The 23,224-nt window shown below is 44.5% G+C and overlaps 2 protein-coding genes across 6 annotated transcripts in view; one reads left to right on the top strand and one right to left on the bottom strand.

Moving 5' to 3' along the window:
• The window catches only part of LOC121159064 (SAP domain containing ribonucleoprotein), a 54,984-nt gene extending 34,946 nt beyond the window's left edge, over positions 1–20,038 (bottom strand). For 4 of the 5 annotated variants that reach the window (XM_040984124.1, XM_040984132.1, XM_040984108.1 and 1 more), the window contains exons 1-7: positions 19,811–19,888; positions 12,350–12,449; positions 9,366–9,412; positions 9,082–9,149; positions 4,581–4,632; positions 3,695–3,768; positions 3,220–3,248 (exon numbers count right to left, since the gene is read on the bottom strand). In XM_040984124.1, coding sequence (XP_040840058.1) covers positions 3,220–3,248; positions 3,695–3,768; positions 4,581–4,632; positions 9,082–9,149; positions 9,366–9,412; positions 12,350–12,449; positions 19,811–19,846 — 406 coding nt within the window. In that variant the 5' untranslated portion in view covers positions 19,847–19,888. Of the gene's footprint in view, positions 1–3,219; positions 3,249–3,694; positions 3,769–4,580; positions 4,633–9,081; positions 9,150–9,365; positions 9,413–12,349; positions 12,450–19,810; positions 19,889–19,952 lie in introns of those variants that run through there. The other variant, XM_040984116.1, reaches the window with a different exon arrangement.
• Positions 20,039–20,169: 131 nt separating this feature from the next.
• ORMDL2 (ORMDL sphingolipid biosynthesis regulator 2) lies at positions 20,170–23,202 on the top strand. Its single transcript, XM_040984095.1, has 4 exons — positions 20,170–20,245; positions 21,337–21,511; positions 21,668–21,819; positions 22,693–23,202. Exons 2-4 carry the CDS (start codon positions 21,338–21,340, stop codon positions 22,826–22,828), a joined length of 462 nt encoding a protein of 153 aa, XP_040840029.1. The 5' UTR covers positions 20,170–20,245; position 21,337; the 3' UTR covers positions 22,829–23,202.
• The last annotated feature ends 22 nt before the right edge of the window (positions 23,203–23,224 follow it).

The following is a 23,224-nucleotide window of genomic DNA, read 5'->3' as shown; positions in this document are numbered from 1 at the left end:
TATGTGGGATCATCCGTGAGACCATAATATCCACTGCTTTGCTCGGGAGCTGGGGGTGGGGATGGGCCAAATTAGGCATGACCATGGAATTCACCAATGCTCATGGGTACTGGGGTTGGGAATAGGCCAGGTTGATCCAGACTGCAGCACCCAAAGGCTTACCTAAGAATTGGGTGTGAGGTGGGCTCGGCAGCAACATCTACCAGTATACACAAAGGCCAAGACTGGGCAGGGAGGGTGGACTAAGCGAGGTAAGGCCTAGCACCCACTGGCATGCGTGAGATCTGAATTTGATAGTGGGCCTGGTAGGGGAAATTGGGGAACTCCCCTGATAAAACATAACTCCTGATGAGCGTGTGAGTCAGGACTAGGTGTTGCGAAATCCTGGCAAGGCTATTTCACTTACTGCCTGGTGTGTGGATTGGCTCTGGGCGGAGAGAAGCTGACCAAACTACAGCACGCTGGCATACACAGGAGCCAAGATGGGGTGCAGGCCATGCCAAGTTAGGCTAGGCTATTAAACCTACTTGACTGCATGAAAGCCAGGGAAGGAGGCAGACTGGGTAGGGTTGCTGCAGCACCTATCAGTTAAGAGTTGGAACTGAGGATAGGCCGGGTCAGGCCAAGCTACAGCATCCAAAGACAAAGGCCAAGCTGGGGGATGTGCTACACCAAGCCGGTTAGAGCATCCACCAGCATATGCAAGATTTGAGGCTGGGAGCTAGCTGGCCCAGGAGCTAAGGGAATGCCTTGGCTGCAATGCAGTTCCCACTGGGACATGTGAGAGCCAGAAAGGGGTGGTGAACTGGATTGGATGTGGCTGCAACATCCCTTGGTATGGGCTCGGACTGCATCTCAGGTATGCCAGACTGGACTAGGCTCCAGCACCCACTGGTTTTTGCAGGAGCCAAAGTAGGTGAAGGCTAAGATTTGGCACGCAATGAACCACACGAGAGCTGGATCTGCAGGTGGACAAGGTGGAACTGGGCTGTAGCAACCAACAGCAAGAGCAAAGAATGCGTATGGGCTAGCCAGGCAAGGTAGTTGTTGTACAGCCAGGATGAGAGGGGGGCCAAGTCAGGCTGGGCCAAGATCCCACTACTATGTGTGAGATCTGACACTGGGAGTTGACTTGATAGAGGAGCTTGGGGAACGCATCTGTCAGGATGCGGTCAATGCAGATGGGCACAAGAACTAAGGCTAGGAGCAGTCCAGACCAAGCCAGGTTACTGTTCCTGCCAGCCTATGTGTGGGTCAGGTCTGTGGGTGAGCCATGCTGGGGCAATTCATAACACCCACTGGCAGATGTGAGAACCAGGACCGAGTGAGGGACAGGCTGAACCGGGCTTCAACAACTGGTAGCCTACATTAGGGCCAGGACTGGGAGCTGGCTCGGTTGGGCTAGGGTGTAGCACCTGACAGCACAAGCTGGAACTGGGGGCACAATGCCCTGAGCCAGGCTGTAGCACTGGTAGGCAAATGCTAAGGTGCCAAGATCAGGTGGGCCATGCTGGAATGAACTGTAGCACCGACCATCACCGATAAGAGCCTGAGGGGTTGAAGAGGTAAACCTGGTAGGGGAATTGTAGCAGGGCTCCACTGCTGGGCCCTACTGGTAAGCATGAAAGCTGGGACTCAGGGCAGACTAGCCTGGGTAGGGCTACAAAACCCTTTGGCCTGCATGTGAGCTGGGTTAATTGGAGAGTCAGAGTGCAGGCTGGTCGGGCTTTGCTGCAGTGCTACCTAGTAAGTGCCAAGACTTACCAGGTAAGACCCGGGACTGGCAGTGGGCCTAGCAGGGAAACTGGACACCTCTCTGATGGGCTTCAGCTCCCACTGATGAGCATGAGAACCAGGATTGGCAGCAGGTGAACAAGATTTAGCACCTGCCAACATAAGTGTGCGTTGGATAATAGAGTGGCTTGGGCTGAGCAAAGTTGTTGCACCCACTGGTGTGTATGAGAGCTGAACGGGATGTAGGACAGACAGGACAAGTTTGCTGCACATACTGGCATGCGCAGAAACTGGGGCTAGGGTGGGCCAGGTGAGGATGACTCCATTCCGACTAAGCTGCATGCGGTATATGTGAGGGATGAGTGTGTGGTGGGCAGGGTTGGGTTAGACTACAACATCCGCTGTTTTGTGCATGAGATGGGGCTGGGAACAGAACTGATCAGGCAACTACAACTAGTGTGTGTGTAGGCTGATGTGGGTGATGGACTAAGCTGGACCTCGCACTGGCTGGCACACACAGGATTCAAGTCTGGGGTTACTTCTGGCTAGGTTTCCTTGGAGGGCCCCCAACTGGGTCACTGGACTCAAAATCCCAACCTCTGGGAAAAATAACAGGATATGCTATTTGACTGGGAGTGCATGTGTCAGAAATGGGCCTCCTCGGTTATTGAAGTCTGTGCAGTGGACGGCATGCCTGATACACATGAGCATCATGACAGACCACTGCAGCCTATAAAGCATGTCTAGTACCATGGAGGGCAGAACAAACTGGGCAACTCCGCCAGCTAAGTTTTTTGACACTGAGTATCTGAGCGAATAGAGACTCTAAGGTGGACTATATCAGCCAATGGACATTGCAAGGATTTCATCAACCTTAAAGCAACAAAGTCAACAGCATCTCAAAACTATCAAAACTGTGCCTGGCACGATAGCGTAGTGGTTAAGGTCCTCACCTTGCACTCCCAGGACCCCACATGGGTGCCGGTTCTAATACCGGCAGCCCTGCTTCCCATCCAGCTCCCTGCTTGTGGCCTGGGAAGGCAGTCAAGGACGGCCCAAAGCTTTGGGACCCTGCACCCACATGGGAGACCTGGAAGAAGATCCTGGCTCCTGGCTTCGGACTGGCTCATCTCCAGCCATTGCAGCTGCTTGGGAAGTGAATCATCAGACAGAAGATCTTCCTCTCTGTCTCTCCTCCTCTCTGTATATCTGACTTTGCAATAAATCTTCTTAAAAATATATAAAAAGATGCTCAAGAAAAGAATGAAAAATATTGACACTTCTTCCTATACTCTCATACTTCAGAATATTTTCTAAATTGCTCAAAAGCCTTAAGAATTACTTTTACCTAAAGCAAACATGTGAATACTATGCTACTAAGGGCTTCCAAAACTAAAAAGCTTGTCCTAATCTGGAGAAATGAAATCCATTCTGTCATAAAAGAAAGAATACAAAGAGAACTATCTTAAAAGTCTTTTCTCTTACCTTTTGTTGGAACCGAAGAAATCCCAAACCTGTAGAAAGAAAAACAAGCTTCATCTTAGGAAGCTGTTAACACTCCTGGTTGTCCATCTCCGTGTCAAGTGTACACATGACACTTCTTGCCTGTGATCTCCAGCCTTGCGATCATTAGCTAATTCTAACAACCTCATGAAAGAAGTTCAGTGCACTCTCCTCACAAGTCCACACAGCAAACTAAACGGAATCAGGAGTAGTAGTTAGTCTCTGGCTTTCACAAAGCACAAAAAAGATCTTTTCAATAATTACGCCAGTCTAGAGCTACTGCATCCAAATCAGCAGATATCCTGAGTCTGGCCAATAGAGTTCACCTCCTAAGAGCGAGGTTTACAACATACTGAAAACTTTTACATATATACATATAATACATACAAAACCTGGGATCACATTTCTTCACCTCCATTACTACCATTATTTGAGGTTCAAGCCTAGACACACTCACCTAGCTGCCCGAGCAGCTTTCTTACTCTCCAAGCTTACAGGTACATTGAATCGTTCAGCTCTCTTCTGCATTCTCTACATGACAACAGATGAAAAAGAAAGGGGAGAAAATTCAATTTCTGGGTTTTTTTTGTTTAAGTTGGTTAGATAGGTATCTTAAGAAAAATGTTTTCAGGTTTGAAATGACAGTCCTCAAGGAATGCTGGTTGTATGGATCCCAGAGCTTCATTTGACAGCCTTCTCCAGAAAGCAAACACAAAGCAACCATTATTACATTCATGCCCTCCAAGACAAAAGGGTGGAATAAAATAAATAAAACCCACATTCTGCATGAAGTCAAGAAGACAAAAGCTGTATGTGGTTGATTTTTGGAAAGGGATCAAAGGAACAGCTTCGTTCCAACAGTAACAGTACTCTAATAGCTAGAAACTAGGCATTCTAAGAGTTTAAGAGTACCTTTACTTTGAAGGTACAAAACAAAATACAAGATATCAGCTGGCTCTTTTTGTCAGAGATGCTTAAGACAAAACACAGAGAAATTTCAATCTCACTTCTTATCAACTATCAATGTAATAATAGCATCTTCCCTTGTTACTTTTTCAAGGTATACTCCTCCTGAATTTTAATGCTAGGCTTGTAAATATTTTAGAATTATCAATAAGACTACAGTATTACATACAAAGAGGACTGTCGTTTCACACTATACCAGCCCAATATTTTTCCAAGAGTAGTTGGGGGAAAAGGTACTAACACTAAAATCTGTGTATGTAATAACTTTCTGACTATGGTTATTAAATTTTAAAATGACGAGTCCTTGAGTAAATAAAAAAGGACAAAAACCAGAGAAACATCAAGATTGTTTTTCTACTAAGGAACAGAATACCTACCTCAGTTTGTGGTAGTTCAGATGTAATTTTTACCACTTTCTTTTCTGCTGCCCTGGAAAAGATGATTTAAAAAAAATTAGAAAACTAACACTCCAAACAAAAACCTTGGACAAGCATAAGTGGCCTGAGTCACACCCTCTGTCCTATTTCTCTCTGCCATACCTCAGTCCCAAGAAACCTGAATTTCATTAGAGCTTCAATTCCTTGAGCTAGTATCTATTAGAACAAAGAGTTCAAGCTACTTGAGCTAAAATCTAAAAAAGTAATTAGAAACACTCTAGTTAAATACAGTGAGCTGAAGGGAAATTATCTCATTTACTTTTAGGAACTTTAAACTTACTTTTGAACTAATGATTATCCTTCCAACTCTCATTTAAATACAACCTCTCAATTTTCATCACAACACTAATTAATGAGTACTTTATAAGCCCTGTTTTCTTCCTTTCACAAATCCTTATTCCTCCCTTGGGATCTGCAGTTCCAGCTACAAAGTCAGCATGGAACAAATAAAAATGCCAAAGGAGGTGGGAAGAAAAAAGGCTAAAGGAAATTTGAATTAGGAAAACATGGTCAGTTACTGGTCAAAAGGTTTAAAAGAAAACAAAAGAGGGGGACCATAGGGGCGGGAGACAAAGTTCGGAAGTGTCCAGGATAAATGGAAGGGTATTAACCCTCCACCAAACAACTCCCATAAAACTGTGGGTCATAACCAGTCTCATTAAGGTCCCTCATTTAGAGACATGGGCGGCTTTTGTTCCAATAACCCAGACACTTTTCCCATTTGATGCCCTGAAAGGTAGTAATGGTTTAATGACATTTTCAGAGGAAGCAATTCTGGAACAGGAACTTAACTCTCCCCTCCATCCTTTTGTTGGGGGTTCCAGGACCAACAGATGAGCAATGGGTGCCCCCTGCTGACCACAACTAGATCCTACAGTATTCAACTGCCTTGGGCAAAGGAGGGAGGAAAAAGCGAAAAACAAAACAGAAGTGTATTTTTGAGAATCTCAATCTAAGGATGAAACCAAAGGGTTTCCTTCTGAATATTCAAGGACATAAATCAGTCTTGAATACTATTTTTATGAAAGTTTTTCTTCCACTTTCCAACATCCTTCCTCAATCTTCTCTGCCTTGTTTAGGGGCGTCACACACACGTCTAATGTTTCACCTGAAGGCCAATGCCATTAAGACAGTTCTTTCCACCAACCCCATGCTATTGGCTTTTTTGACATTCCCGCCCTGAAGTACAATCACTGTAGCAAATCTCATGGTAGAAAGTGAATCCCTGAAAGGAAATCTTCCTTTATGCCATCCCAATCCCCTTACGTAAAATAAAATGCAAGTAATAAACATCACATTCTAGGATTCACAGGACCATTTCTACCTGTCCCTGAAAAATTTCTCTGCCACCCAAAGTCACACACAAAACAAACAGGCACTCAGACTCGTTCTGTATACACCTTACCCCAACTATTCTACGGATAATGAACTTGCATAAAAACGTTCAGATTTTCTTGACTTTTAACCCAAACAAACTAATTACTTTACCCAACTGAACGTTTCTCCTCTGCCAGAATCCCCCCAAGACATCTCTATTTTAAAACTATCCCACTTACGTCATTTTCTCAAAGCACTGCATCTAACCATAAACTTCCTGCAATGGAAAGCTACCTAAATATCTTTAGAAAAGTAATACTTGGAGGCTGGCACAATGGCACAGCAAGATAATCATCCATCCATGGTGCGAGTAACCCATATCACTGCCAATTTGTGTTCCAGCTGCTCCACTTCCAATCCAGTTCCCACCTTATGGCCTGAGAAAACAGTAAAGGATGGTTCAAGTCCACGGGATCCCATATCCATATGACAGACTGAAACAGCTCCCAGCTCCTGGCTTCAGAGCAGCGGGTCAGTTACGGCCATTGTGGCCATTCGGGGAGTGAATCATCAGATGGAAGATCTCTTTCTCTCTCTCTCCTGTCTATAAATGTACCTTTCCAATAAAAATAAATACTTTTTAAAAAGATTTATTTATTTTTATTGGAAGGGCAGATATACAAAGAGGAGACACAAAAACCTTCCATCCACTGGTTTCACACTCCGAATGGCTGCAATGACTGAAGCTAATCTGCTTTGAAATCAGGAGCTTCAACCGGGTCTCCCAGAGGGTGCAGGGTCTGTCCTCTGCTGCTTTCCCAGGCCACAAGCAGAGAGCTAGATGGGAAGTGGAGCATCTGGGACATGAACCAACATCCATATGGGCTCCAACACATTCAAGATGAGGATTTAGTCACTAGGCTATAGTACTTGGCCCATAAAAATAAATCTTTTTTTAATATCTTTTTTTAAAATTTATTTATTTGTTTTTATTGGAAGGCTGGATATACAGAGAGAAGAGACAGAGAGGAAGATCTTCCATCTGATGATTCACTCCCCAAGCAGCTGCAATGGCTGGAGATGAGCCAATTCGAAGCCAGGAGCCAGGATCTTCTTCCAGGTCTCCCACGCGGGTGCAGAGTCCCAAAGCTTTGGGCCGTCCTCAACTGCTTTTTCATGCCACAGCAGGGAGCTGGATGAGAAGTGGAGTGGTCGGTATTAGAATGGGCACCCATATGGGATCCTGGCACATTCAAGGAGAGACCTTAACCACTACGCTATTGCGCTGGGTCCATTAAAAAAAATTACTGTCATGTATTTAACAAGTTTTAAAAAAGAGCTGTATTTGACAAAATCTCACAGAATGTTAAATGTACAACCTCTGGACTGGCATTTGGGTGCAGTGGGTTAAGCCTCTGCTCACAATGCAGGATCCCATATGAACACTGGTTAAATCCTAGCTGCTCTCAATCTGGATTTAGTTCCCTGGTGATGCACCTACAAAGGCTGTAAAGAATGGTCCTAGTGTTTTGGACCCCTGCCAGAGACCCAGAGAATTCTCGGTTCCTGGCTTCGGCCTAGCTCTGCCCCAGGTATTGTGGCCATTTGGAGAGTGAACCAAGGATGGATCTCACATGTGTTCACACACTTTCCATAATTCTGCCTTTCAAATAAATAAATCTTAAAAGAAAAAATTGCACATCCTCTGTGATACAGCAAATCCACCGCTAAGAATCTGTTCCATGGGGCCAGCATTGTGGCATAGTGGGTAAAACTGCCATCTGCAACACCAACATTCCACATAGGCACTAGTTCCTAACCCAGCTGCTCCACTTCCGATCCAGCTCCTGGCTAACAATCTAGGAAAACAGAAGATGGCTCAAATGTTCAGTGTTCTGGTACCCACATGGGAGATCCAAAAGAAGCTCCTGGCTTCGACCTTGCCCTCCAGGCCACTATGGAATGAACCAACTGCAGTGAAGCCATTGTAGTCACCTGGGATGGGTGGAGGAGCTACATCTCCCTTACTCCCTAATTGACTTGCAAATAAATAAATAAATGGATGGATGGATCCTGGTAATAAAAAAAAAAAATCTGTTCCATGAACAAGGAAATGGAGTACTGCATTTTTTTTTGCTTTCATGAATAATCTAAATGCCCATCAATCAAAGATCAATAAAATAAATTACTGCTTATTTGCAGAACAGAGTATATTAGTTGTAAGAAAGAATAATATTCTAAGCTGGTAATTACCAAATCTGGGTGATGGATGCATGAGAGTCTATTACACTGTTCTCAAAGCTTTTTGTAACATGCTTGAATTTTTCTGTAATAACAAGCTAAACCAAAGACTTAATACTTACTAAGCATACCTAGTTATAAGGCTGATGGAAGAATTAAATGAAAATATGTGCAAAACACTTATAATTCTATCTAGCATACAATATTTAAACACGGATATGATGGTGATATAGAAAGCTCTCCAGATGGGGCTGTTACTATGGCGCAGCACCAAATTAAGCATCCATGTGCAACATCAGCATTCCACATTAGAGCACTGCTCAAAGGTCCTACTGTTCAGCTTCCAACCCAGTTTGCTACTTATGTATCTGGGAAGGCAGTGGAAGATGACACAAATGTTTGGGCCCCTATACCCACATAGGAAATCCATATGGATAGCCTAGTAGCTAAATCCTCACCTTGCATCCACCGGGATCCTATATGAGCGCCGGTTCATATCCCAGATGTTTCACTTCCTTTCCAGCTCCCTACCTGTGGCCAGAGAAAGCAGTAGAGGATGGTCCAAGACTTTGTGACCCTGCACCCATGTGGTAGACTCGGAAGAAACTCCTGGCTCCTACCTTTGGACTGGCTCAGATCCAGCCATTGTGGCCACTTGGGGAGTGAACCAGCAGACAAAAGATCTTTTTCCTCCGTCTCTCCTCCCTGTATATCTGCCTTTCCAATAAAAAACAAACCTTTAAAAATATACATATATATGATCCAACAGAAATGAAAAGGCCAGCGGGAATGTAAAAGAGGTAAAGAGTAAAACATTGAACCTAACAAAAGCAGATCTGCTCTATACTTAGATGATTAAAAAAAAAAAAACAGGAATAATTACACATCAACGCTTTTTTCAGGGGGTTCTTCTTCCTTGACAGGCAGTTCTATTGGCTTTGGTTCTTCTTCCTAAAATTCAATGAAACAAAATGGCTAACATAAAGTAACAGTATATGCCCAAAAGAGTATCAGAACCCCCAAAATTACTCCGTTTCTGAGATTCTTAATTCCCCTGGTTATGCTCCCTTAAATTAGCATCTAAGACCTGCATTGATTGACTTTAAACCATGTGGCCAAGGGAGAACATTATCAAGTCAGTGACTAACTTCACTCTCTCCAACTCACCTCTGTTTCATCTCCCAGTACATCTTCTTCATTTGCCTCCTCTTCAGCTAAAGAATATTAAAATATTCAAGTCAAGCCCTGCTACAAAACCATCTTGATCACTATACTGAAGTTAAAATTATAATCATTTTGCTTTCCCAAAAATAAAATTTAGTATTTAAGGCATAACTGATTTAAAAGATGATTTAAAACTGATTTAAAAAGACATCATCCATTGGCTTGGTCTCCATGCTATACTACTCTAGAGTATTTATCCAGTTATGTGCCACCTAATATTTCAGGAGTGATGACCTACATAATACAACAGCTGCCCCATAAGAATGTACATATAGCCTAGTGACACCACACCTGACTTTGTATCAGTACACTCTGATGTTCCTGCAAAGCAAACTGCCTAGTGGCACAGTTTTCAGAATCAGGCCCTATCACTAAGTAACAAATGACTAATAGCAGGGGTTTGGAGTCAATACAGGTATCTGTCACTGAGCAAGTTAAACAAAATGTGGGGTGGCTAAACATCATATAACACAATATAGGAATTACACTCAATAGACTCAACAGACTAGACAACAACACATCTACATGACAGATGGACAAACATTAGGTGCAGCAATTGAGATGTCACTTGTGGCACCTGCAGTCTATGCTGGAATGGCTGGGTTCAAGCCTCAGCTCTGCTCTAGTTCTGCTTCAGCCTGACGCAGCTCTGGCTGTTGTGAGCATTTACTGTGTAAATCAGTGGATGGAAGAGCTCCTTTATAAGAAATTAAGTGAAAACGGAATGAAACAAATGGGATGTAAAGTTATGGCTATGGCTTCATTATCGGTTATATAAATGAAAATACTGTATACCAAACACCACCACATGGTTTAGAAGGACAAAACATACATACCAAACATGTCAGAATGGTTGTCTAAGGGGCAAAGTGACGTAAAGAATGAGAACAGGGGCTGGCAATGTGGCGCAGTGGGTAAAGCTCCCACCTGTGGCATCAGCATCCCATATCCCATATCCCATATCCCAGCTGTTCCATTTCCAATCCAACTCTCTGCTAACATGCCTGGAAAGGCAGCAGAGGACAGCCCAAGTTCTTGGGTCCCTGTAACACACGTGGCAGACCCAGAAGTTCCTGGCTCCTAGCTTCATACTGGCCCAGTTATAGCCATTGTAGCCATTTAAAGAATGAACTAAAGCATGGAAAATCTTTCTCCCTCTTTCTCTCTCTGTAATTCTTTCAATAACTACATAATTTTCTTTTAAAAAGAGGATCTGTAAAATCTAGGATGATAAATACACCTAACATGGAGTTTTCTCTTTAAGGTAAAATTAGAAAAGATCAGAGCCCAAAGGGATCAGAGATACCCAGTTTACACCTTTTCAAGGTTGCATTTACCTCATTTCACAAAGAACAGGCATTTAAGTCATGTAAATAATGACTGTCCAAAGTTGAGGAATCAGAGGGGCTGGCACTGGGCAGAGGGTTATGCTGCCACCTACAATGTCAGCATCCCGTGTGAGTGCCAATTCAAGTCCTAGCTGCTCCACTCTCTGTTAATGTGTTTGGGAATGTAGCAAAGATGGCCCAAGTGCCTGCCTTCATAGAGTTCTAGGCTCCTGGCTTTGGCCTGGACTGTAGCCATTTGGAGAGTGAACCACTGGATAGATCATCTCTGTTTTCCCTCTCCCTGCCTTTCAAATAAATAAATTCTAAACAAACAAACAAACACAAAAAAACCTCAAATCGGGCCTGACACAATGACCTAGCAGCTGAAGCCCTCGCCTTCAACAAGCCAGGATCCCATACGGATGCCTGTTCTAATCCTGGCAGCTCCATTTCCCATTCAGCTCCCTGCTTGTGGCCCTGGAAAGCAGTGGAGGACAGCCCAAAGCCTTGGGATCCTGCACACACAGGGTACAGGTAGAAGAGGCTCCAGCCTCCAGGCTCCTGGCTTCGGATCGGCACAGCTTCAGCCATTACGGCCACTTGTGGAGTAAATCAACAGACAGAATATCGTCCCCTCTCTCCTCCTCTCTGTATATCGGCTTTGTCAACAGAACTAAATAAATCTTAAAAAAAACCACAAAAACTCAAATCATCCAACACAGTCTAATGATACCTTTATTATTAGGACTACGTCACTCTTTTTAAATAAGGTATTGGAACAAAGTTATATTTTTAGAGGAATAATTCTATGATAATCATTGCTTTGGATGACAAAGTTCTTTCTCCTCATAGATTTTTTTTAAAAAAAATATTTGTTTTCTTCTTCTTAGAAGGCAGGGTAAGAAAGAGAAAGAAAGGGAAAGAGAGATGAATTGACTGATTTTCTACCCACTGCTTTAAGCTGGAACCAAGAGCCCAGAACTCTATCTGGATCTCCCAAGTAGGTGTCAGGGCCCAAACACTCCTGCCATTATCTGCTATCTCCCTGTATACATTAATAGGAAGCTGCTAGAAGCAGAGGTACCAACAAGCACTCCCATTAGTGATACAAGTGTTCCAGAACATAGCTTAATCCAAGGTTATAAGATGCCTGGCCCCACTAAAGAGCTTTCCTGATGCTCTTAACTAGGACAATGCTGGTATTTCATGTTAGGGTACCAGCCTGAGTCCTACTACTCTGCTTCTGACCCAGCTTCCTGCTGATGTACCTGAAAAGGACACGGAGATGGCTTTACTGTATGGGTCCCTGCTACTCAGGTGGGAGCAGAGTACAGTTCCCGCTTCTGCTTTCAGCGTGACCCAGCTCTGGCTGTTGTGACCCTTTACAGAGTGAATCAGTGGCTGCAAGATCTCCGTCTCTCCCACTCTATTTACTTCAAATAAATAACCATCTGAAGTGCTAGGAGAAACTAGCCATATCCTGGGGAGGGGAGGAAACTTAAAGACCATGTAACCATGACCTATAAGAAGAAGAAATTCAAAGAACCTGAAAACCAGTCCCCCCTCACTCAGACCATTCTGCTTTCACAAAATACTCACCATGTTCTTCAAGATATGCCTGGAGTCTATTAATAAGATCTTGCTTTATTCCTTTGGTCTCCAAACCACGAGCAAGGCATTCTTGTTTTAGCTCTGCAAGCTGAAAAATAAAACTATTCTTTAGTCATCAAACGAACCCTAATAAATGGAAAGAAATAGTTCTCACAAAATAAAATGATAATAAAGTCTACCCCATCCAAACTACTGCCCTTGATTCTACCAAGCCTGAGGTCCACAAAAATGATCCAATTTCTTTCAACAAGACTTAATACGTAAAAGTAGTAACAGGTATTAAGGATAAACATTGCACTTTAATACAATTCTGATATACTGTGCAACCATTTATTACCACAAATCTTAAGTTATTTCTGAATAATTCTGAAAGGGAAATTTTTTTCTCCTGAAGATCACTGTGCCAGTACATGAAAGCATGAACTTTTAAGCAGCATATGCAATACTGTAAATCCAGATTCTTTCTTGCTATCTGTGGTACAAGACCTATTCTGACAATCAGTCATATAAATGCACATATGTCAGATCACCTAGAATTAGATTAATGTTAGCTATCTCAATTCAACAACAGATTAAAGAATATACATTAAAATGAAAATATCAAATGGCATACAAAAGTTGTTTTGGAGATTTTTTAAATCAGTAATTTGACCACCAAGTATGCTTAATTTCATGGACAATAGGAGAAAGTAGCATTAATGGATTACTGAAAGAAAGAAGCAAAACAACAACAACAACAACAAAAAACCCCTGCAGGGAAACAGCCAAAATGAAGATTCAATCAAGACAAGACAAAGGAATAAATGTTAAAATTCTACACCTAAGATGAAAACTTTATTTAAATAAAAATTAGACAAGGGAGATCTAGTTTAATGGTAACCTAAAGAATAAAGACCTCAGGATTTTAAGCAAAAAAGACTAAAATTAAGGATTTGCTGTAAGATCTGGCGCAATGGCTCAATCCTCACCTTGCAAGCACCAGAATCCTGTATGAGCACCTATTCTTGTCCCAGCTGCTGCACTTCCTATCCACCTCCCTATTTGTGGCCTGGGAAAGCAGTGGAGGATGGCCCAAAGCCTTGGGACCCAGCATCCACTTCAGAAACCCAGAAGAAATTCCTGACTTCAGACTGGCTCAGCCCAAGAGACAAAAACAGAAACCCTCTATCTGCTGGTTCACTCCCCAAATAGCTGCAATGGTCAGAGCTGAACCAATCCAAGCTAGGAGCTTCTTTCTCTCACGTGGATGCAGCGGTCATGGACTTGAGCTAGCGTTCACTGTTCTCCCAGGGAAGAAACAGGGACCTGGATCAGAAGTGGAGCAGCCCAGACTCAAACCAGTACCCATGTTGGATGCCAGCGACAAAGGAGGAGTGGCGGCTTACAACACGGCACCAGTCCGAGACTTTTTTTTAAGCATCTATTTATTTTGGGGGCCTACATATCGGCTCAATTGGCTAATCTTCCTTCTCCAAGAGCTGAAATCCCATATGGGCCCACAATGGCTAGAGCTGAGGCAATCTGAAACCAGGAGCCAGGAGCTTATTCCAGGTCTCCCGTGGAAGTATAGGGTCCCAAAACTTTGGGCTGTCCTCTGTTGTTTTCTCAAGCCATAAACAGGGAGCTGGATGGGGAAGTAGAGCAGTAGGGAAATAAACTGGTGCTCAAATAGGGTGTCAGTGCTTGAAGATGGAGGATTACTCCATTGAGCCTTGTGCCACCGACTCTTTCTCCAGTGTATTTGTAGCTCCTTCCATCTCACCCAATAAATATTCCCTTATTTTGCCATTTCTTATTACATTTTTATAGCAAACCTATTTACTTCACTGAATTTAGCCATCAGCAAATCCTATCAGCTCTACCCCCAAAACATAAAACAGAACTGAATCCCTTCTTCCCACTGCAATCACTACCCTGGTATTTCCTCTCATAGATTACCACACTGCCAAAACTCTCTACCAACCATATTTCTTTTTCCAGTATCTCACCTGTCCTCTACGTTCTTCTACGTTAGTGGGGGAAAAGTGATAGTTGGAGGAAAGAAAAACTACTATATCAATAAGAAATAAAAAAGCAGCAGCAGCCAGAGTCTTAAGTATTACCTTCCAGGTCCTACACTACATGCTCTCTTTCCCCAGCTCTTATTACCACTGTTCACTGATAAGCCCAACTGGCCTCACACTATTCCTCTAACACAGGGTTTCTCTGGAACACAGTTCAATTCCTTTACCTCCCAGGCTGCAGTTAAACATTCATTTCTCAATGAGACCACACCTAATCATTCTATTTTAAATTACAAATACTCTTGTCATTGTACTCCCTATCCCTTCTATTCTTCTCTATAGACTCTACAACCATTTGACACACTACAAATTTTACTTATTTATTCTGTAAAATATAGGTGCTATAAGAATTTCATGTTTTTGGGGGCCTGGCGGCGTGGCCTAGTGGCTAAAGTCCTCACCTTGAACGTGCCAGGAGCCCATATGGGTGCCGGTTCTAATCCCGGCAGCCCCACTTCCCATCCAGCTCCCTGCTTGTGGCGTGGAAAGGACAGCCCAAAGCCTTGGGTCCCTGCACCCGTGTGGGAGACCTGGAAGAAATTCCTGGCTCCTGGCTTCGGATCATCATAGCACCAGCCATTGTGGTCACTTGGGGAGTGCATCAGCGCACAGAAGATCTTCCTCTCTGTCTCTCCTCCTCTCTGTATATCTGACTTTGTAATAAAAATAAATAAATCTTTAAAAAATAAAAAAGAATGTCATGTTCTGTTCATTGCTGTATCTGCAGCATTAAAGTAACTGGCACATGGTAGATGTTCCTTGTTGTAAATCTTAAATCCTCATTCACCCATCTATCTTCAACTCAAATGAAAAGACCCACATTCATAATTAACACCTTCCAAAGACGTGAAACCCAAATGCTGTGCCTATGTCCAACACAGTGGCATGGCAGGTTGGGCTTCGGTCTGCAATGCCAGCATCTCATATGGGCTTCAATTCAACGCTCAGCTGCTCCACTTCCCAACCAGCTCCCTGTTTATGGTTTGAGAGAGCAGTGGGGGGTGGCCCAAAGCCTTGGGCCCCTGTACCCGATAGGAAACCCAGAAGAAGCTCCTAGCTCGTGGTTTCAAACAGGCCCAGCTACCGCCACTGTGATCATTTGGGGAGTGAACCAACAGACAGAATATCTGTTTCTCCTCCCTCAGGAACACTGCCTTTCAAAAGAAAAGAAACCATAAAAAAAAAAAAAAAGACTCTGAAACTTATCTTCTCTCCTGAACAAACAAACTGGATACTTCTCGTGTTCCTAACTTAAGTGTATCACATCCAACTAACTCTGTAAATATAATTTTTAAAGATTTATTTATTTTCATTAGACAGGCATATTTACAGAGAAGACAGAGGAAAAAGATCTTTCATCCACTGGTTCACTCCCCAAATGGCCACAACAGCCAGAGCTGAGCCAATCCAGAGCCAGGAGCCAGGACCTTCTTCCAGGTCTCCCTTGTGGGTGCCAGGTCTCCCAAGGCTTTGGACTATCCTCGACTGCTTTCCCTGGCCACAAGCAGGGAGCTGGATGAAGTGGAGCAGCCAGGGCTAGAACGGGCACCCATATGGGATCCTGGTGCTTACAAAGAGAGGATTTATTTATTGAGCCACTGCACCAGATCCCAAAGACGAAGATTTTTATAACCCAAACTATTTTCAAATTTGTACCCATTTCTGATAGCTGCTGTTCTGTATCTGGTCTTCTTAGTTCATTCACTCGACAAATAGTTACTGGACACCCACTGTATATCTAGCATTATCTTAGACTCAGGGATATCATAAGCAAAACAGAAATCAACCCTGGCCCAATGGCTCAATGGTTAAATCCTCACCTTGCAAGTGCCAGGATCCCATATAGGCACACATTCCACTTCCATCCAGCTCCCACTTATGACCTGGGAAAGCAGTAGAGGATGGCCCAAAGCCTTGGGACCCTGCATCTGTGGAGACCTAGAAGAGGCTACTGGCTTCTGGCTTCAGAATGGCATTTGGGGAGTGAACCAACAGATAGAAGATCTCTCTTGTCTCTCCTTCTCTCTGTAAATCTGATCTTTCCAACAGAAACAAATATTTTTTCTTTTTTAAGACAAGGACCAAAAAGTGTCTTTTTTAAAAAAAAAAAAACTTATTTATTTTTATTGGAAAAATAGATAAACAGAAGAGATACTGAGAGAAAGATCTTCCATCCACTGGTTCACTCCCCAAGTAGCCACAACAAGTGGCCACAATGGCTGAAGCTGAGCAGTTCTGAAGCCAGGAGTCAGGAACTTCTTCTGCGTCTCTCATGTGAGTGCAGGGTCCCAAGGTTTTGGGCCATTCTGGATTGCTTTCCCAGGCCACAAACGGAGTCAGAAGGGAAGTAGAGTAGCTGGGATGAGAACTGGAGCCATACGGAATCCTAAGCGTGCAAGGCAAGGACTCCAGCCACTAGGGTACTACACCAGGCCTCCAAAAAGTGTTTAACTTATTAAGCAAATAATAATAAAATAATGAAATTAAAAATATAGAGTCCTATGAAGACATACAAAACATGTCCTGACCATGCATGTAGATAGGCAGAACAAGAAAAGCAGCCACGAATAAATGTGTGACTGCTATTGAAGAATAATTAGAAATCAGCTAGACAAAGATGTGAAGGAGGCAGGCTGGCAGAGTACAGCAGCCAAAAGAAAACTTCAAATACAGTGTGTGTAAAGGTTCTGGGTTCCAAGAAGAGGGAGAGGCAGCTAAGATGAAGAACACATATTTTGGGGGCTGGCATCATGGCACAGCACGCTACCTGCGACTTTGGGGTTGCAGCTGTTCCGCTTCTGATCCAGCTTCCTGCTTGTGGCCTGGGAAAGCAGCAGAGGATGGCCCAAATCCTTGCGCTCCCATTTGAAGCTCCAGGCTTCAGCCTAACCAAGCCTTAACTGTGAGTAACCATAGAATGGAAGATATCTATTTGTTTCTTCCTCTGAGTCCCAAATAAAGAAAAATCTTTTTAAAATATGCAAATTTTGGAGACAGATCGCATGCACAGTAGCTGTGCAACCTAAGCAAATTGCTTACTGACTCTGTTTCATATTTCTCTTTGAAATGGGGATAACAATGGTATTTTTATAGTTTTGTAAAAATTAAATCAGTTCATTTTTGTAAACTGCTTCAACTGGTGCTTATCACAGAATAAATCCTTTGTTAGCAGTTAATGAACACAGCCATATTTTGAGGCCAGTGTCATGGATTACAGGCTAAACCTCCACCTTCAACACAGCCATCCCATAGGAGCACTTGTTCATGATCTAGTTGCTCCACTTCCAATTCAGCCCCCTGATAAACTGCCATGGAAAGCACCAGAAGTTGGCTCAGCTCCTTGGGCCCCTGCACTTGTGAGGGCTACAGACTCCTGGCCCTGGCCTGGCCCAGCCCAGGCTATCACCACTGTTTAGGAAGTGAAGGAGCAAGTGAAAATCTCTGTCTTCCGCTCTCTGTAACTCTGTAACTCTTTCAAATAAACAAATCTTGGCAGAGGTCTGGGGGCAGAAGACTGCATTTCTATGAAATATCAAAATATTTGTAGTTACATGGCCTTACCCATTAATTCAGATATAGTTTTCCTTTCCATTGTAAAGCTTGTTCCTTTCCTCTAAGGTCCCATACTAAAGCCTTATATTTCTCTATAAAAATGAGGGGGAAAAAAATCTAAAAAATAATAAAACCCCAAGTCAACCCAAAAGTCAGGATCACTCCAGCATGACCACCAGTGGAAATTAAAAGTCAGAATTAAAGGCACAAGTTCTTAACCAGAGGTCCATGGACTCCTCAGGGCTGCAAGGTAGTTGTATGAGGCCCCTCAAATTGCATGCAAAGTATACACATGTCTTTCTCTGGGGAGAGGGTCCATACCTTTCATCAGAGTTTCAAAGATATCTGTGACCTCCAAAAGGTTAAGAAGTGTTCTAGAGAAAAAGCAAAGACAAGCAAATGTGATTAAAGAGTGAGTTGTGGTTAGGCTGTAAGGAGTGCCTCACGTTCTCTGACACCTGAAATCAGTCCAAGGACACTGTGTAAAAGCGTCTAATCAAATACAAATGTGGGAGTCCTCCATACACCAATAGAGAATTAATACATAAAGGCGAGCATGGGGGCAGCTGGTGATCTACTCCAAAGGCAAATAGGAAGAAAATATTAGACCCTATATTCATACTTTCTTTGGACCATATTCATCTAAAAATGTTTGTCTTTTACAACATGTACAAAATAGCAGAAAAGTACATAATTTATATTGAGAGTAAAATCTGGTTGCTCAGTTTTTCCTGCCATAAAAAAATTAGGAGATCACTGACACAATTCATACATTTCAGTTCCACCAACTTAACAGTAACTCCAGAATATCACAAAAAACTACTACTCCAGTTTAGAATCTGAGAGTAGGGAAAAAGCAGCTTTCATACAAAAGCTAATTGGGTCAACTATTAAGTGACTAAGGAAAGGATCTCTCTTTACTCTGACACCTTTAACCTTTAGGGAAAAAAAAAGCGCGCCTACACACAAAACCTAAGGCTTTAACGGATCAGTTTTCAATTCCAGCTCTGTCGGATTTGGAAAGCTACCAGTGAAAACAGACAATAATCTCTTCATTCGCCCTCGAAGACCAGAACAACTACCTAAGCGAAAAAGTTAACAAGATTCTCAAAAGTTCGATTTAAAATCTCATAGATTCAGAGTGTCACCCAGCGGTGACCTCAAGAGACGTGGGTCCCTTTGTGACAGGCAGCCACACAGGAGTCGTTTCCCCAAAACACTGAGGCTCTGAGTTCTCCCTCCAACGAGGGCTGGCGGGCGGAGACCCGAGTGAAAACACTGGGCAAACTTCGAGATCTGAAGGGTTTCTTACTAATTCTTACGGCCCGCTGGAGGCATTCGCCCCGGGGGCGGACCACCACCATGGAGAAAGGGAACGGGGGCATTTTCCGTCGTGTTTGGAACATATTCCCACAGAAGGACACACAAATGCCAGTTAGACTCTTGGCTCGGGACGACCGACGACATAAGGGGAGAAGAGGGGCTCCCGGGTCCGACGTGGGGCAGGGAGGAGAAACCATTGACGTAACGCAGCTCTGACGGGAAACGAGTCTATCAGGTACTTTGTACTTGGGAAAGGGTGGCCTGCTGAGAAAGGGTGGCTGATGAGAGAAGGAAGAGGAAGGGAGTCGAAATAACAAGAGAACAGTGAAACCATGCGAAATGGGAAACTGTAGAAGGCGCAGTGGGAAAGGGAAACACAAAAGGACTACGACGGGTGCCGGAAAAGAGTAGGAAAGGCTTTCAGAAGAACGTCTAGAAGAAAACGCAAGCCACCCTGCAGAATTCAATCCCCAGAAAGGTCCCACTCGGCCTTGCCACCGCCTCACAGTACCTTCAGCTTATGGAGCTCCACTGTCTCCGCCGCCATCTTGGTGCCCCTCCACTCAACTAGGCCCGTACCCGCTGCCTCCGCCTCGGAGCTCCCGCCTAGGTAAAGAAAACCAATCACTAGCAATCTTACTCCCACTACATACCATCAGTCCTTTCTATTGGCCAAGAGCTGCTGTCGCTCTTCATTCTCCTGGCAGCTCTCCTCTGCTCTGAAAAGGCGGAGAAACCAGGAGGGCGGGTTCTGCATCTTCTGAGTGACAGAAATATTGACCAATCGCGTGTCCCCAGTGCGGTCAGCCAACCAACTAGCGGTGGCAGCGCCGATTCTGTTCCACCAATAGAGGGAGGGCAGCTGCGGGGGCGGCTACTTCCTGAAGACTACAGGTGTAGGAGCGAGTACCGCGCCCCTTGCCGGACGGGCTGGTGAAGCTGGCAGGTAGGGTCTTCCGAGAGGCTGGAAACCAGTACCCAAGAAAATTGGCGGAGGGGAGGAAGGGGCGGCGAATCAGACACCGAGAAGAGAATGCTGAAGAACCCTGAAAGGAGCCAACGAACTAGAGGGGGAGGCTGAGAGAAGCGTGGGCTGGGCTCGGGACTGGAGTTGAGGGAATTCCAGGGTGGGCGGAGCTGCTCCCTCAGCAGCAGTTTGACTAGCACGGTCATAGAATCGGGCCGCTTCCTAGGTCAAGCCGAAAGCCGTGAGCAAATTCTTGCAGCGTCCACGCTTGAGAGGAGGGGAAGGGAATACTGACTGGTTACATGCCCAAAATGGAAGCGACAGGGCGGACTGGCCCGACGGAAAAGGTGTGGACTGGAGGCAGCCTTAGTGTCTCTCCCTCCTGAGTGGTTCGTTGATTCCATGACTCTTAGAACTTCGGGTGCATGCGCATTCTTCGTGATTCCTCCTTAACTTCTTCAGCCGGAGGAGGGAAGGTGCTCCCATTTCCCTGCTCCTGCAAGTGGTGGCCTGAGCCTAGGCCTACTCTTGCCAATGTGAGGAAGAGGGAAAGTAGCAGTAACTTGCCTAATATATAGGGAGGGCCCTTTTTGTCATCCCATTCCCCTTAAAGGTTTAGTCACCTGAAAAAACCAGAGGGAGACATGATCTGTCCACTGGTTCGCTTCCCAGATGGCTGCTCCATCTGGGTCCCCCACATGGGTGTCAGAGGCCCAATAGCAGGGAGCTGAATCAGAAGCGGAGCAGCTGGGAGCCAGTGCCCACTTGTGTTGCCAACATTACAGGGGTGGGAAGGTACAGCTCAAGCTGCTTTACTGGCCTCTTGCTGCCTTTTTTTGTTTTTTGTTTTTTCAACTTGAATTGGCAACCAGATGGGATGCTGCTCTTGCCTTTTAAAAAGTGTTTCCTGGACCTTTGGCTTTCCATGCTACATGAGAAAGTTCTTTCATTCTCAGTCAAGTTCAGGAGATCTGGCCTCTTTCAGAGACAACTGCGGAAAAACATTCTCAACAGAGGTTGAGAGGAAACTGAGTTGGATTCCTGTCTGGCCCATCCCCCGACTCTGGCAGGATGAATGTGGGGGTAGCGCACAGTGAAGTGAATCCCAACACGCGAGTGATGAACAGCCGGGGCATCTGGTTGGCCTATGTCATCTTGGTAGGACTGCTGCATGTGACTCTCCTCAGCATCCCCTTCTTCAGCATTCCTGTCGTCTGGACCCTGACCAACGTCATCCATAACTTGGTGAGCACAAGACAGCCCTCGTACCCACTCTAGACCTTTCCCAGACAAAAACAAAACCACCAGTTGCTTGGCCATGTCTTCCTCTTACAATTTTAACATAAATCGGGCTGAAGAGCTACTTGTCTTCCCTCACAATGTCCCCTTCCCTCTTCCCAGGCAATGTATATTTTCCTGCATACAGTGAAGGGAACACCCTTTGAGACCCCTGACCAAGGCAAGGCTCGGCTACTGACACACTGGGAACAGATGGACTACGGACTCCAGTTTACTTCTTCTCGCAAGTTCCTCAGCATCTTTCCTATCATACTGTGAGTCTTTGGGAAGTAGGGGCAATGCTATGTTAGAAAGAGGTGGAATAGCCAGGTGAGCAGAACCATCAGGAAGCTTTAAAATAAAGGGCAGACTCCTGGGGCAGGCGTTTGGCAGTTGTGGAGACATCACTGAGATTATCCAGTGTCTGATTCAACCCCCCACTCTGCTTCTGATCCAGCTTCCACTTAATGTGCAGTTTTGGAAGCAGCAAGTCATACCTCAAGTGCCTGGATCCATGGCACTCATTGGAGACCCAGATGGAGTTCCAGGCCCCTGGTTTCAGCCTTGCCCAGCCAGACTGTTGCATCTGGAGTGTGAGCCAACTCTTTGCTTGTGGCCTGGGGAAGTAGTGGAGGATGGCCCAAACCCTTGGGACAATGCACCCACATGGAAGACCTAGAGGACCTGGCTCCTGGCTTCAGATTGACTCAGTTCCAGCCACTCTAGCCATTTGGGGAGTGAACCAGAGGATAGATCTTTCTCTATGCCTCTCCTCTCTGTAAACTTTCCAATAAAAATAATTCTTATTTTTTAAAGATTTATCCATTCACAGGTTTGCTCCCTAAATGGCCTCAATCTCTATAACTGAGCCATCCAGGAGCCAGAAGCTTCTTCCGGTCTCCCACAGCCTTGGTCCCAAAAGCCTTGGGCCATCCTTTGCTGCTTTCCCAGACCACAAGCAGGAAGCTTGATAGAGGAGCACAAACCAGCACAAACCCATATGGGATCCTGGCACTTGCAAGGCAAGGATTTAGCCATTGAGCTATCATGTCGAGCCCTAAAGCAATTTTTAAAACCATGAAAGACAGTCACTACTAAGACATGAATATGAATAGAGAAAACCAATCTCCTATTTTCTCTCTCCCCAGTTACCTCCTGGCCAGCTTCTACACCAAGTATGATGCTGCTCACTTCCTCATCAACACAACCTCACTGCTTAGTGTTCTGCTGCCTAAGTTGCCACAATTCCATGGAGTTCGTCTCTTTGGCATCAACAAATACTAAGAATGGGACTGGGTACAGTTCCCCAGGCACAGGGAAGGCTTTGGACAAAGGATTGTCTACATCCTTCCAACTCTCTATGTACTGTTTTCTGTAATTGAAAAGCCTTTGAACTACACAGTCTTTCCCAAACTCACATTTCCTGGGAAGAGGGAAAATGGGGCTCCGGGACTTGGCCCTAATAAAGGTACATTTCTCTGGATTAGGAAAGGTGGGCAAGGATGAAGTTAAGGGCCAAATATGTCTTCTCTACAGGAGGATGCAGTGTTTGGACAGCTTTTCAGGTGATTACATTTTTTCCTATCTTCCACCCCTGCTACCTTCCAGACCTGTTTTTATTGTGTATTTTCTTTACAATAAAGGTACTTTTTCAGCTATGGCTGTGATCTGGTCAGCAGA

This window comes from Ochotona curzoniae, unplaced genomic scaffold (genome assembly GCF_017591425.1).
Source record: "Ochotona curzoniae isolate NIBS_2020 unplaced genomic scaffold, NIBS_Ocur_1.0 contig_1014, whole genome shotgun sequence".
NCBI lineage: Eukaryota > Metazoa > Chordata > Mammalia > Lagomorpha > Ochotonidae > Ochotona > Ochotona curzoniae.
The sequence above is the reverse complement of the archived record's forward strand: the minus strand, read 5'-3'. Positions and strand labels throughout refer to the sequence as shown.

Excerpts from the sequence above, each read along its gene's own strand:
- ORMDL2 (XM_040984095.1), top strand. The coding sequence starts at position 21,338 with ATGAATGTGGGGGTAGCGCACAGTGAAGTGAATCCCAACACGCGAGTG. Across the intron at positions 21,512-21,667 it reads CCAACGTCATCCATAACTTG|GCAATGTATATTTTCCTGCA; the intron begins GTGAGCACAAGA and ends CCCTCTTCCCAG. Across the intron at positions 21,820-22,692 it reads AGCATCTTTCCTATCATACT|TTACCTCCTGGCCAGCTTCT; the intron begins GTGAGTCTTTGG and ends CTCTCTCCCCAG.